The following is a 16,099-nucleotide window of genomic DNA, read 5'->3' on the forward strand; positions in this document are numbered from 1 at the left end:
GTCTTGGCCATGCTGGAGCTATCAATATGACTGTTGCGCATTCGAGCATTATTTTCTCGAGAGTCCTAGCCACCAGGACAGCCAGGGGAAATGCATAGAGAAGCGATGTGCGCCAAGTGGTAAGAAGAGCGTCGCCCAGAGATCTGCTCCCCCATCCCCGCTCTGGAACAGAACTGGGGACACTTCGCATTCTGCGCTGTGGCAAATAGGTCCACTCTCGGCATATGCCACCTGTGAAAGATAAGATCAGATATTCTGCATCGCATCTCCCACTCGTGATCTACCGGGAAACGTCTGCTCAACGAGTCTGCAATGACATTGCTGATGCCAGGTAAGTACGATGCTGTGATGGTTACGCCGTTCTTTATGCACCAGTTCCACAACCGTATTGCTTCCACACAGAGGGAACAAGATCTGGCGCCCCCCTGTCGGTTTACATAATACATTGCTGCCACGTTGTCTGTGAATATCCTGACAGTGGTGTGTCGTATGCACGGGAGAAAATGCTTGCATGCTAGGGAAATGGCGCGAAACTCCAAGAGATTGATGTCATAAGTCTTCTCTATGGAGGACCATTTGTCCTGAACACGATCGTTGCCCATATGTGCACCCCAGCCTATGAGAGATGGATCTGTCATTATAAGCACAGAGAGCTGAGGACGACGGAATGGGATTCCGGAAAGGATGTTTCCTGTGTTTCCCCACCAACGCAGGGAGTCGCGAACGTGAGGCGGCACAGTGACCGTTCTGTGAATGCTGTGTTTTTGTAGTAAGTATACCCTTCCTAACCAGTATTGAAGATCTCTGAAGTGAAGCCTTGCATGAGGAACCATGAATGTGGTGGATGCCATGTTGCCCAGGAGGTGCAGACAAGTATGTATGGACACAGTTGGAGCGATGTCCAGTACCTTTACTAGTTCCTGTATCGCTTGGAACCTGTCTAGAGGTAAGTATGCCCTTGCCGTCATCGAATCTAGGACTGCACCGATGAACTTTATATTTTGTGTCGGAACGGTGGTTGACTTCTGTTCATTTATTATCAGGCCGAGAGAATCGAACGTGCTTCTGGCTAACGAGATCATCTGCATGGCCTCTTGATGCGTTGGGGCCTTTATAAGGCAATCGTCTAAATAAGAGAATATGAGGACGTGCTGGTGCCGCAGATATGCCGCCACTACCGCTAGAGTCTTTGAGAAAACTCTGGGAGCTGCCGCCAAGCCAAAGGGGAGGACCCTGTATTGGAAATGGTCATTGTTTATCACGAAGCGCAGAAAACGTCTGTGCGCCGGGTGGATTGTAATGTGAAAATACATGTCCTGCAAGTCGAGGGCCGCAAACCAATCGTTGTGATTCAGAGCTGGAATTATAGTGGCTAAAGTCACCATCTTGAAACGCCTTTTCTGCAGATAACGGTTGAGATGGCGCAGATCGAGAATTGGTCTCCATCCTCCTGTCTTCTTTTCCGTCAGAAAGTAACAGGAATAAAAACCCTTTCCCTCTGAACTCTTTTGGGACTTTTTCTATGGCTCCGATGGCCAGCAGGCGTAGAGCCTCCTGTCGCAAAAGAGTGTCGTGAGAGGGGTCCCTGAAAAGGGACGGGGTTGGTGGATGGGTGGGGGGTATAGAAGCAAAGGGGATGGTGAAACCTGATGTTACTATTTCCAATACCCATTTGTTGGTGGTTATTTCGGCCCAACAATTGTAATAAGGCCGAAGACGATGATGGAAGATGGGTGTGGTCTTGGTAGTGATGGTGACGACGACTGGTATGACTGCGCCCTCGACAGAGGAGTCAAACCTGTTGTTTGGTGTACGGTACGTTAGTCGCCCTAGATGGCTGCGGGCGTCTACGTTGGGGTCATTTTTTAGAGCGATTGTGATCAAACGGACGAGGTTGTTGCCTTTGGAATTGAGAGTCATATCGCCTCTGATATGGGAAGTATCTCCAGCGGCGGAACGGGAACGGTGGTACGTACATGCCAAGAGTACGAAGGGTCGTACGTGAGTCTTTTCCCATGTGCAGCACCTCATCAGTTTTGTCTGCAAGTAATTTCAATTTGTCGAAGGGCAGGTCTTCGACTTTCGCCTGCAAATCTCTAGGGGCCCCAGCAGCGGCCAACCATGATGCTCTACACATGGATATCGCGGTGGCTATTGATCTCGCTGCCGTGTCCACAACATCCATGGCTATCTGCAGACTGGCCCTGGAGCAAGCATACCCCTCCTGTACCACGGCGCGGAGTATGGCTTTATCCTCTTCGGAGGCATTCTGGGCAAGCCCTGCCAACTTAGCAATGTTATCAAACCCGTGGTTGGACAGAAGTGCCGCGTAATTGGCAATGCGAAGAAGGAGGGTAGAGGAAGAATAAACCTTCCTTCCGAAGATGTCTAATTTTTTGGCCTCTTTTTCCGCTGCCGCATTCTTTACCTGCGGATTCTTGGCACGATTAAGGGCTGCATCTACACTAAGGAATTCGGTGGGGGTGCGTAAAAAGAAACTCCAAGCCCTTGGAAGGAACGAAATACCTCTTTTCCGCCCGCTTTGACGTAGGTGGGGCGGAGGCCGGGGTGTGCCAGATCTCCGAGGCTGGTTCGAGAATAGCCTCGTCAATTGGGAGTTCTGGTCTTGACTGTTGTCTTGGGTGTAAGTTCTTCAGCAACTTGTATTGTTTGGTGTGCACGTCCGTCATCTGAACGTTCTGTGTGTGTGCTACCCATTTAAAAAGGTCTTGGAATTCTCGACCATCGTCAGGAGTTGAACTGTCTCCTTGAAACACAGCCTCATCCGGAGAGGATGAAGAAATGTCAGCTGGAGATACTGTGTGTGGAGGAACATCTTGATCTGAAATTTGACCCTCCTCAGGTTCTGACATCTGAGGGGGAGATGAAGGAGCAACCACCGGAATGTTTGGCTGCCTTAATGTTGGGATTGGCTGCCTTAATGACCCCACCGGGGATTGGTGTCTATGCCACAAGACATGGCAATTACAAGAGTGAGGAGGAGAACGAGACCTTGTGTAGTGATGAGAAGAATAGTCTCTCTCTCTATCTATGTAGATAGGAGCCGTCGGGAGATGGTCTCCTAGATGAATAGGCAGTACTGTATCTGCTGACATAAGACCTCGAGGGTGAACGAGTTGGTGAGTGAGACCTAGAAGTATGCATCCCAAAATGTGGTATGGGGTGCCTGTAAACGTAAGTGTAATGCAGCCTCGAGTGGCGGTGCGGAGAGCGGGTGCTGCGATGATAACGAGGCCCCCTTGGAGAATGGTATCGCGGGGGCAAGGGAGACGGTGCCAGCGAAAAAAATCGGTGATGGAGAAGGAGACGCTCTTCTAGGAACCGACTTCCTTTGAGCTTTCGTAGGTATGGTCGAAGGCATGGCGTAGGGCTCGCCGACGGAGGAACACTTGGAGACCTGATCCTCATCGTCTACCAGTATTGGGGAGTGCCTCGCCGATGAAGCTGGGGAGGCTAACTCTGGTACCGGTGCCATAGGCGGAACCAAGCTGCGATGGTCCGCCGGTGCCATGCTCGTTTTCTTTATAATTTGCGGTGCTGTTCCCGGCACCATAGTGACTGCCACTCGGCGCCGTATCAGGTGCCGTGGGCGTTCGGTGCCCCGGTGCCGCCTGCTCTGTCGGTGCCGCTGGTTGAAGCGGTGCCGGCTGCAGTGCCGTATTGTGCCTCCCGTGCTTCTGCACCGTCGGTGCCGAGGTTGTAGGGTCAGGCACTCTCATAGGCTGCCGCCCTTGAATCAGCGGTGCCGATTTCTTTCCCGCCTTAACGGTGGTTGACGGCACCAGCACGGAAGAGGAACACCCCACAGACTTATGCCTGTGTGATTTTTGTTTCGCGGGCTGATAACCCGTTCCGGAGGTGATAACCCATACCCGGCTGGTCACCCTCACTGATTCTAGATAGAGGGGCCGCGGTCAGGCATCGCGCCGGGGAGACTTCTTTCCCTTTCTTTTGAGCCGACCTGCTCAGCGGTGAAGACCTCCTCCTGTGCTCCATAGAGGGACCTCCTTGAGGCATTTCAGAAGGCTGCAGAGCCTTATCAAATAGGATGAGCTTCAGCCTCATGTCCCTGTCCCTACGTGCCCTGGCCTTTAATTTGGAACAGTGAGCACATTTGCTTGGCACATGGGACTCCCCCAAGCAGCGTATGCATGCGTTGTGGCCATCGGACGCCGGCATGGGGTCTTTGCACAAAGAACATTTCTTAAAACCCGGTGAACCGGGCATTTTGAATGTCCCGGTTTTAAAACAGTAGATAAACTAGAAATAACAGTATCCTTAACTAACTACGTCAAACTTTAAATTTTTTTTAAACTAACTACCTAACTAACGCTAACTATAACCTGAAGAAAACTAATGAAAATTTTTAACTTTTCTATTGAAAGGAGCTGCCTCTGAGGAGAGACTGAGATCTCCATCAGCAACCTAGGACGGTTTAAAGGAACTGGCGAAGGGGCCAGACCGCATGACTGGAGAAACGGTACACAGAGCCTGCCGCACATGTGTGGTCCGGCCGACTACAGCTACGAAAAGCCTCCGATCAGCGGTGCCGGGATGAGCCCGACACCTAGAGTGGAGCACCCACGGGGATCACTCGAAGAAGAACTTTACTTGGTAGAAAATGAAGTTCGACTCCTAAAAAATACACATACACTATCAATACTAAGTGTGAGGAAACATATCAAACATCAAAATCAACACAGAACAAAGTACATTCTCATATTACTTTGTTCAACATACCTTATAAATGGATACTATGTTTGACCCTCCTGGAGCAACATATATGCCAAGACTGATGAAGGTTTGACAACTCTAATGTCCTATGTTTGCTTTACATTTTGTAGATTGTTAGGCAGCTTTAACTGAAAATTAATACGTTGAATTAGTGTACTTTGATGTAAAAATAGATGTTAAGAAAGTGTTAAGTTTATACTTATTAAGAATTTAAAAGGGTTTTAAATAACTCCAATTGTTCATTTAAAATAGCAATATGTATTTAAAATGGGTTCAGTGGATTTCTTTATACAACTTCATATTTATGGTCATCTGATCATAATACAATTGCAACTAACAGTTCTCATAGCAGCTTCTCTTCAAGGGTTAAGTCTTAATCATAAATCAACTGAATGACTAATTCAACACTGTTAAAACCAATGAGTAGCTGCTTGGAGCCATTCCATGCATCTTTCAAAAGGTCAATACACCTACTCACACAGACAATTGTCTTATCTTTCACTGTGTTTTCTTCTTCTGTAAGATTGAGAAATAACATTACACCACCTGGATTTAAATAAATTTTAAATTAGCAGTTAAAATTATCTTTAATTCTGAAAGGAATAACCTACTAAAACAAAGATAATTTTAGCTTTCCTCTTGTAGCTATAATCAAAATCCTCTGCCTCCTATTTGATTTCCTGCATTAACCTTAAAACTGTTACAATGCAAATTATATTCCAAAAATTTTTTTGCTAGTTGAGCAACTAATGCAAACATAGCTCAGATTTACAACATGAACACATACAAACACAAACATTTCAAATTAAAAGACACCTCATAGTAAAATATACTCTAATTATTTGCATCTGTTTTGCGCTGACATAAATGACAAAACCTACCGTTAGCATCCTTCACAGTAAAAATTTATTCTGCACTTTAACACAAAAGCTATGTTTCAAAACTGTGGATTTAAACCTATAAGAATGCTTCAGTGAAGGAAAATGGCAATCTTTCTGGCTCCAATAGATGCCATTCCCTATCACACAATGTTTCCCACTCATAAATACATGACAAATACTTCCTCAATCATTTTTTACGAGCAGGGATGCACAGGGGGTAGTCAATGGCTAGCTTGAGGGAAAATAGGAACAGCAGGCGGCACAAACTGTACTGAAAATGGCTATGTGGTAAATTCTCTTCTGGAACATCACTCAGCTACCCAGGCTTTGATCTTTCAGCTACAATTACACTAACATTCATGAGAGCTGGAATTTTTTAAAAACCTAAATCATTAGTTGTGCTTAAAACAGTTAAATCAATTCATTATATGACTTCCCAATTCAAATGTCCAGATTTTTACAAACTAAAAATTGTAATTTATACAACGGTTTGCTTTCAATTGGCTGGAACCATACCACCACAACAATTGGTCTAAAACAAACAAACAAACAAAACAAAAAACAAACAAACAAGGGATGTCTGGCAACAGCTACATCAGACTGCCTTATCACAAGTTGTTTGTTTACCATTAGAATCTAGACATGGTATTTACTGTATAATTAGAGCCAATGAACTCTACCTGCAATCATCCTAATATAGGTGTGAAAAATCTCTTTTGGAAAGGAAACTGACTCATTCAGTTTCAAATAAACTTTGTCTGAACTGTCATAGCAAGTCCTCAGAAAACCTTAAACATTTGCACTTAAATTAGGTTGCACTTAAATTAGGATAGTTAAGAATTACTGCACTGTCAGGTAATACATTTATAAAAATTACTTCCTGACTATAACCATTTTTCATGCATTCATTGTCAGATTTACAAAATTTACCAGCAAGAATTAACTTATTTAAAACAAAGTCTGATCAAATATGGAGAAATTTAAGGCTAGCTATCATATTATCTTCCAAGTCTCAATTTTAAATCTGTGTTTAAAAAAAAAATTTAGAAAGATTACCTTTAATTTCTTATCATAAATACAAATCTCATTTAGTAGTAGCAACAGGACAGTTTTAGTTGCAGTAATTTTAGAGAATTTATTCTAATGATTTATTGGCGTTAACCATCTGACATTAATTATTGTTTTGGCTTCCAGTCTATGAATGTTTATTTTTCAGTTTAAAGCCTTCTCGCTCTTTGATATCATATGGAAATGAGAATTTTTAATGGAAAATTGAAACCATGTGCATCTAAGTACTTAATGAAGTACAGGGAGAAACAGGAGGTATATTTTAGGAAAATTCAGATATTTTCCTTCAGATAGTTTTTATTTGTTTGAATGACTTAACAGATATTTCTGTTCACATTCATACATTTATATTCCAAAGCCCCTTAAAGATCTCACAATTAAAGTGTTTTAAAGATTTGTAAACTATATACTTTGAAAATTTTTGAAGAATACTATCATTTATTCCTCCTTATAATGTAATATTTAATCTGTCTCTCCTCTCCAAACCAATTTGTCTACCTCAACTGCTATTTTTGAGAACAAGCTAATGCACTATGCTTTTCAACAACGGAAACCCAAAGTATTTTCACCATGTTGCAACTGGATCTTCATCCAATGCACTGTGTGCCTGATAAAGAGCTTTATTCTATAATTCACAAGTAACATATGAACTATTATCCACCAAGTCATTTTATTGACACCAACAAAAATATGAGTATAAATTGTGTGTGCAGATAAAAAAAACTGCTTACGTGAAATATGATTCCTTCTAAGAATAAGGGTTGTGAGAGTAGGCCTACCAACTACAAGGAAATTGTAAAATGTCTTTTTTTGTGTTTATATGCACAACTATTAATGCCAAGCACCACTGGCTCTAAAATGCAAATGGATGTGTATTACCGAAATGTTAAATATTAAATTAATGTACAATAAAAAAATCTGATGCATTACTAAAGTTTTATTCTTTCCACACATAAGAAATGAAAAGAAATTATATGAATAACCAGGGTTAAATATGGTTTAAAAAGTCAATTTTATTGGAAAGTAATGGTTTCTAACCAGATTGAGTACATTTTAAAAACTGATTTATTTTCTTCAGTTATTAAGTTTATGTAAAAATTGAACATAAAGGATTTGCTTCTGTTTTGTAAATTCATTAGGGGCATTTTTATCACCACTGCATTCAGGCAGAACATTTAGGGAGATATAAATATAAAAAGATATTGATTGTATATTAAGGACAATAAGAGTAATCTTTATGTCTAATAGTTTGAAGTATGCATCATTGAGAAATGTGAAAGACTTATGTGAATTTTATATATTAAACTTAAGCCAACTCACCATTTGTTTTTACATCGAAGGTAATCTTTTTCCGAGAGGTTAACCAAGTAAATCATTGGTTTTGAAGTCAAAAACAAGTATTTGTTCAATACATCAATCTAAAAATGAGGATATAGAGGCAGAATCTTAAAAACAGAATGAAACTACTGTAAAACAATATTTTCAAACAGAGTTTTTTTATTATTCATTGTATTACTTAAAGGACAAATAACTGCTTCAAGTAATATATATTTTGATAAATCTACTGAACACATTTAATATTCAATTCAATAACCTAAAAATTTCAAGGTTTTTTTTTTTTATTTAAATGGTTTTAAAGTGAAAATAGTATAAAGGTAGAAATATTAAGAGTCAATGCATGGGATAAAGCCTACCTCTTTGTCATTCCAATCATGATAGAAGCGCACATGTTTCTTTTCATCTATTACCCAGGTTTTGATTTTACACATTATATCCTATGCAGGATTAAGAAGAAACAAAGTCATTAAAGCAGATGAAGAACAAACTCAGCTGGATACCAGACAATTATTTTCCATACACAAAACATTCATGCCAAATACACAATGCATACTCAAATTAAAAATTAGGTAACATTCCTTAAAGAAGACAAGAAAATGAATTCAAATCTAATCTCAGAAGCTAACAATATATTACCATTTTAAACAAGTCACTAAAAAGCAATGCAGAGAGTGTTAACACCTACAATTAGAAAGTTAAGTACACAGTATTTTAGAAGCATCCCTCCCCAAATTAGTAAAGATCATAAAATCTATGTAAAAATCCAAGGGCATTTTAGATTGCTTTTCAAACTCAGTAAGATGTAACATTTCAGTATCCAGTGGGTGAGACCACATACAATATAAACACGCTAGTTAGCAAGGGGACTAGGTGGGGGAGGATAAAACAGAGTGAGTATATATATATATATATTTTTTTTTAAATTGTTAGCAAAAGAAATTGAGCCTATTATTGATGATCCACCCTTCAAGAAATTAATTCCAACGTCCAAAACCCTTTTTATTCTGCATTAATTTTTTTGCCAACACCTTCTCCCTCCCCTCAAAAATGAAACCTGCCAAAGCCTCCATTACACAATGGCAAGAGCCTTGCACTAGTGACCTCCAACCAGCTGCATTCACTTTCAGAACATCTCTCTCTGCAGGAAATCTAAAGGCCTTTTAGTTAGCAAGCTAGTGTGCATTCAGAAGGAGTAACTACAGGAAGAGCCCAATGTGCTTTGTTTCTCTGGCCTTTCTTCACAGAAAGATTAATCATCTGTGAAATGGAAACGGCAAACAGCAAGTGACACAAACTGAACCCTTCAAGCCTTTCCTCATCAGTTTTGTGGTTCTGAATCTGAAAGCTGCGTGTGGCAAGGTTCTCCTTACAGGCAGGTGTTAATAAAAGGCTCTTGGGTCTGAAAGGTCAAACTTGGCTCTTCTAGGAGTAGTGCATTTTAGAGTCATCTATTTTTTGTGGTAGATAATTTATGGCATGCTTTAAATTCATGAATTCATTCAAAGTTATAACTGATATGGTACACAATTAGATATTTAATATACAAAATTCTATTCCCAAAATGTTTCTTTGGTACACAAAATATTTACTCTTACTGATATGTAGGTTAAATAGATTTATAAACCAGCTATAAATAGCCCCACTATTTAGTATACCATCTTTTCCCAATCTTTCAGTTGCCTTGGGGAAAAACAAGGAAAAGATATTTCTAAATGTTTAGATACTGATTTGAAACCCTTCAGGACTAGACTCCCCACAGATTTTAAGAAGGAAGGGGCAAACAGAAAACTTTTAATGAAATCTAACATGTTCTGACTAAGAATAATCACTTTTACTCTCCTATAACTGAATTTCACTTATAAATGTTTAAAAGTGGCTAATGTAACACCATTTCCTACAAGGAGAAGATCAAAGTGCTATATTACAAATGCATTATGATTAAAAAAGCACTGTGCCTTGCTATTAACTGTTCTTTAAACCCTAAAAGGCTTCCCATAGATCTCACTTGGCACTGCATATACAACCTTTGACAAGTAATGTAGACCATTTTTATTCATTGCCTAAAATTGTAGGCAATTATGTGTGTCACACTGGCCACCTGCAAATTCTGAATGCCTGCTCCAGTTGTCAGAGCAAAAAACTAATGTCGGAGGGGATTAATCTAGGGGGAGAGAGTCCTCTTTAATGGCTCCAGCAGGTGAAATGGCCCAGCTGGTTACTATGATGAGTGGCCAGAACAGCTTATGTAGAGACATGCAACAACATTATACACGAAGAAAACATAGTACCATCTTATCCTTTAGCCCTACGTGTATTTCATTTTTGATCAATCAATAAAATATATAAGGAAATATACTTTATATAAACTATAAGCCGAAAGCGCTACTTCGTAGTTTTTACTTTGTTCAAAAAATCATTAGCTTCTCAACCAATCCTGTTAACTAGAGAAGGACCCTTTTGCTAGCACTATTTCTCATTTTGAATATACTTATAAAACCCATCAAAGGATTTTGACATTACAGTATTTCCTAGTAGCAACATATTATATCTCAATAATTGGGGCACTCAAAATTGAGATAAAGAACTGAAAAATTAGATTCAAATTAGACTTCTCTTGACATAGCATTTTCCAGACAGCCACACAAGTCCTTTGGGACCAATTAGCTAAGTTTTTTAACTTGCCTGCACATGAATGAGGGTGTGTGCTATCAACATTTGTATACTCAGTTTATTTCTGATCTGCCCCTAATTATCCCAAGACGACACACAAAGGTCAAGGATGAGTAAATGGATTAGAACCTCCAGATAACTTTAAATACAAGTGAAACAAAGTAGTTTTGACCTCTCAAAGGTAAACATTCTACAGATCCCTCTCTAATCTAGAAAAAGTAACAGAAAAACACAGAAGAGACACTATATAACTTTTAAAAAGCACTACCTCAATTACGTGTCTTAATTTTGATTTGTGTGTGATTTTTCAGAGGGGCTCAGATTATGTTCCTAATTTTAGGCAGTTAAATTTGAAATTGTTGGCCTATAGGAACAGTTAGAAAACTAAATGAACTTAATCTAATTTAAAGACAGACAATTCTTAATAAGAGTTCCCTACATTATATATAGTTATGTAAATTGGAAGGCAATTTATTTTACACAGAGAATAATGGAGCAGCAGATAACTATATAGAAATAAAACAAATGTGACATTTCTCTCTCTGATCTCAGAAAATTTTTATGAAGAAGGGATGTTATCGCTTTCATACCATTCAAATTTATATTCTCACTGATGCAGTATTCAAGTAGTTGTACTAAGTATCAAGTAAAGCAGGTAGTCTGCAAATTTAGAAAAAATGTAGATAAATTAAGGTTCACTATAAAGATGTAGCTAAAGCAAAATGCAGGACAATGTAGCACTTTAAAGACTAACAAGATGGTTTATTAGATGATGAGCTTTCGTGGGCCAGACCCACTTCCTCAGATCAAATAGTGGAAGAAAATAGTCACAGCCATATATACCAAAGGATACAATTAAAAAAATGAACACATATGAAAAGGACAAATCACATTTCAGAACAGGAGGGGAATGCGGGGGGAGGGGAGGAGGAAGGAAGGTAAGTGTCTATGAATTGATGATATTAGAGGTGGGGAGAGTGGGACATCTGTGAGCTAATGGTATTAGAGGTGATAATTGGGGAAGCTATCTTGGTAATGGGTAAGATAGTTTGCGTATTTGTTCATTCCTTCCCGGAGTGTCGAATTTTAACATGAATGACAGTTCAGAGGATTCTCTTTCAAGTGCAGATGTAAAAGGTCTTTGTAGCAGAATGCAGGTGGTTAAGTCATTGAGGGAGTGTCCTTTCTGGTTAAAATGCCAAGAAACTGGTTTTTCTTGTTAGTCTTTAAAGTGCTACATTGTCCTGCATTTTGCTTCAGCTACCCCAGACTAACACGGCTACATTTCTATCACTATAAGGATGTAAGTCAACTGGAGTATTGACTACTCGCTTCCTCCCCCCTCCTGAGGGAACAGGAGCCAGTATTGGGGGATCCATCTTAGAAGCCAGTTCCCTCCAGCATTCTCTCTTAGGTGCCACCCGCCTCCTTTGCCCCCCCCCCCCCCCCCACACCTGTATCAGAAGCAGCAGGGAGGGATAGGGAAGGCTGCTCCAGTAGCAGCCCCTCCAGCAGGGAGTTGGGCACTCCTGTGGAGAGGGTCTAGTGCTGCCAAGCAGCCCCTGTTCATGGAGGACAGGGCTGGCCACCACAAACAGGGGCAGCTGGACTCAGCACAAGCCAAGACCAAGCAGTCCCATCTCACGCTGGTCCAGGATACTGCGCCTCTGCACTTTAAATGTAGTAAAAGCCTGGAGGCTCTTACTACATTTAAAATGCAGAGGCGCAGTGCAGGTGGTTCCTGGCGCCAGTGAGAGTTGGGACAAATTGTATCAACTACACGATTAGTTAGATAACTGCAATTTAACATCTGTAGTTCACTAGCACGCATGCTAGAGCCCAGGTTAGATATGAGAGAATTTGATCCTTCAATGACAAGCATGGCAGGGTGTGTGATGAGTTATGAAGACAATTATTTTCACATTTCTTGCACACCTGCTGAACAGGCATTCTAAAAGTCAGATCACAATAATAAGTGTTAAAAAGCTAGCTAGTGTTTTTCAGATTATATTTAATCTTCTATGTCATTAGCTGTTTAGTTTTATTCATTGCTTTTTTTCAGGCCTAAACATTTTAAACTAGCAATCATCACAGTTGATAAAAAGTATTTGTAGGTTAATGTTAATCATCCTCTTAGTTAACTTAGCATTATTCTAAACTGAAATACAAAACAGATGAACTAGTTTGTTTTATCAGTGGTCTATACAGTTTCTAGTTTGATGAAACACTTTCACTGAAGGAATGACCTCTTTCTTCCTGCTCCATATGTGTATACAGTATTTCTTGTTTGGGCCACAACAAACAGATACACATTCTTACTTCCCACAATAAAATGGCGCTTTTGATAACATTTTTAGAATCTCTCTCTATATATATACACATACACATATACACACGCGCACACACACACACACACACACACACACCCCCACCTACCCACCCACCTATATCTGAAGTGCCAAATATTGACCAATAATTTATTTTCATGTCCTCCAGGACAACCAGCAACCACTTCAAAGATTTTTAATAAGGAGTTGAATGCTGAACCCAATAAAACTCAGTAATTTATAATATTGTGAATTAACACACTCACACCTATTAATTCACAGAATGTCTTGATAAACTTCATCAGATACTGTCATGGTAAGGGAAAAAAGCATGTGTACATGTGCATACACTGCTAAATCCTTTGGGTGGTTGAAAGTAGTATTATCTCTGAGTGCCAAATACTTTGTACAGCATCAAGGACTAAACCCTTGCTAGAAAAATTCACTTGTCTACTTGGCACTGGAGAATGGGAAGCTTCCTTTTGGAAATTAAAAAGGCATGTAATTAATTTCTGGAGAATATAAGTTATCACAGGGGTATGGGGTGTTGCAGTTGTGAAGATTACATTTCAGGTCATATTTGAAAGTCTAAGTGAAGCAATGTTGTCTTTCTGACTACAGTGACAGACAGTTTTAGTGACTGATGCTACTGTAGCACAAAAAGTAACATATACTATATTTTCACTGAAGTGTATTTGAGTAATGCAACATTTTATTCAAATGTTCAGAGTGCCACAGATTTTCACTCCTCTAAAATGCTTGGAATTCTGAAATAGATCAGTAACAGCCAGTTCTCGTGAACATGGTGTGATCTCATCAAGGTTTCAGCTTCCTTTAAATGCTATTGCAATGATCTTGTCAGATTCTTACCAAGGTTTTTAAATCTTCAGGAAAACCATCATCCTGCTACTCAGGTTTCCCAAGCAGCAGCAAAAATGAAATTGATAATACATGCTCAATTTCATTGCTGCTGGTCAGAATTCTGTGTACATCAGTGGAACTGACAATGATCATGTTAGCTTCTATGTAGAAAACTACAGTGAACAGCTCAAATCTTAAGAGTTGTTTCTCTTGAATTTTGGATTCTGGGTGGCAGGTCTCTTGATAAATGGATAAAAGTAATCGCATTGGTGTAATTATACACAGATTTCTGTGAAACATCAGATTTGAGGCCACATGACATTTTGAAATAGTCATCAAGTTGGTGTGTTTTCAATGATGTCAAAAGTAGACTGATTCTTAACCCTATACTATTTAGCATTTTCACCAATGACCTGGAAGAAAACAGAACCATTACTGATAAAGTTTGAAGATAACACAGACTGTGGAAACAGTACATAACAAAGAGGTCAGGTCACTGATATAGAGACATCTGGATCATTTAGTTATCTGGGCACAACCAAATATGCTTTTGATCTAGAAACAAAGAATGTAGGTCATATTTATAAGATGGGGGACTCGGTCACTGCTTCCCAGGATAAAGTCTTGAGAGACTATGTGAATAATCAGGTGAACATGAGCTCAAGTAACAAGGATAAACATAATCCTTGCATGTGAAAATGGGGGACTATCACACCACAGTCTGAAGGTTAAGTTACTGTTTGGCATTGGCAGGACCACTAATGGAATACTAAGTCCAGTTCGTGTGTTCGCAGTTCAAGAAAGATGTTAATACATTGGACAGGGTTCAGAGAAAAGCCACAAGAATGATTAAGACTCTGTAAAATATGAATTTAGGTAAAAGACCTAAGGAGCTAAACAGTAATCCCTTTAAGATCTCCCACCTGTGAGCGGAGTGAGTTTTGACTTTTGCTTGTTCGGATGTGTAGCATCAGTCAGAGAGAGAGAAACAGGATGGTGAGTGCTGTAGGTGGGTGGGCCTAAAAATCTTTTGTGCATAGCTGTGCAGGCGTGCAGCTCAGAGGGAACCCTGGAGCTAAATCTTTTCAAATTAGAATAGTCAAGGGTGACTTGATGACCATCTACAAAGGAAATGGAAATTAGATAATACAAGTCTCTTTGATTAGCACATAAAGTTAACTATATCCAGTGGTTAGAAACTGAAGTCAGATTACAAATAAGGTTTACCAATTAGAGTGATTGAACCCTGGTAGAATCTTTTTAGGGTTATGGTGAATTCTCCATAACGGGACATCTTTAAAGCGAAACTGGATGTTATTCTAGAAGATATGTTCTAGTTTAACTTCAATTATTGGACTCAAAGCAGGAAGTAATTAATGGAGGTCTTATGGCTGTATTATGGTCAGAATCATCATAATTTGCCCCTTCTGGCCTTTCATAAACATTAAATATTTTCAAACCCTGAAAAAAGATTGCACTATTCAAGTTTAGATGTGTCAGGTAAGTGATTATTGAACTGTTTACTTCTGAAATCATTCCATGTATTCCAGCTCATCATATTGGTTAAGATAACTAGTTTAGTGGGTAAAAAAATCTTCCCAACTATGGCTGCGCCTATTAGGGATGTAAATTTTAATAACTGGCTAATCAAACAGTTGATGCAATTTTCATTGACTATTCAATTAGTCAGTAAGGGTTCCTCCGCCTTTGAAGTGTAGCAACAGCCCTAGGGCTGTTGCTACACTTCAAAGATAAAAGCACTGCCAGGAGCATGGGGCCAGCGGGAGACACAAGCAGTCCCCCGCTGGCCCCATGCTCCCCGCAGCATTCAAAATAGCAGCGCTGCATGGAGCCTGGGGTCAGTGGGACAGTCCCCAACTGACCCCGGGCTCCATGCAGCGCTGCCACTTTGAAACGCTGCGTGCAGCCCAGACCAGCTGGGGACCCTGGGCAGCACGTGGTGTTTCCAAGAGGCAGACCCCAGGCTCCATCCGGTGCTGCTACTTTGAAGCCCCCCTTCCTCTTCCCCTTTCTGATAGAGGCAGCAGGGGGAGGGGAGAGGAGCGACTAGTGGTTCACATCCCTAGTGCCTATGGAACTTTTCATTCAGTTTCAGGCACTGCTCCCTCATTTTTGTATTGTGAAATTATTTTTTTGATTTGGTTTGGTTTTGGATGGCAAAGACCCACTGGTTTAAAG

General features: G+C 40.2%; 1 protein-coding gene across 7 annotated transcripts in view; it reads right to left on the reverse strand.

The window, feature by feature from the left end:
* Nucleotides 1-16,099, reverse strand: part of OLA1 (Obg like ATPase 1) — a 215,301-nt gene that overhangs the window by 72,427 nt on the left and 126,775 nt on the right. For all 7 annotated transcript variants that reach the window (XM_075933649.1, XM_006116487.4, XM_075933646.1 and 4 more), the window contains 2 exons: nucleotides 8,399-8,479; nucleotides 8,025-8,122 (listed from right to left, as the gene is read on the reverse strand). In XM_075933649.1, the coding sequence (XP_075789764.1) occupies nucleotides 8,025-8,122; nucleotides 8,399-8,479 (179 nt within the window). The remainder of the gene's footprint in view (nucleotides 1-8,024; nucleotides 8,123-8,398; nucleotides 8,480-16,099) is intronic.

The sequence above is a fragment of the Pelodiscus sinensis genome, chromosome 7 (assembly GCF_049634645.1).
Source record: "Pelodiscus sinensis isolate JC-2024 chromosome 7, ASM4963464v1, whole genome shotgun sequence".
NCBI classification, from domain to species: domain Eukaryota; kingdom Metazoa; phylum Chordata; order Testudines; family Trionychidae; genus Pelodiscus; species Pelodiscus sinensis.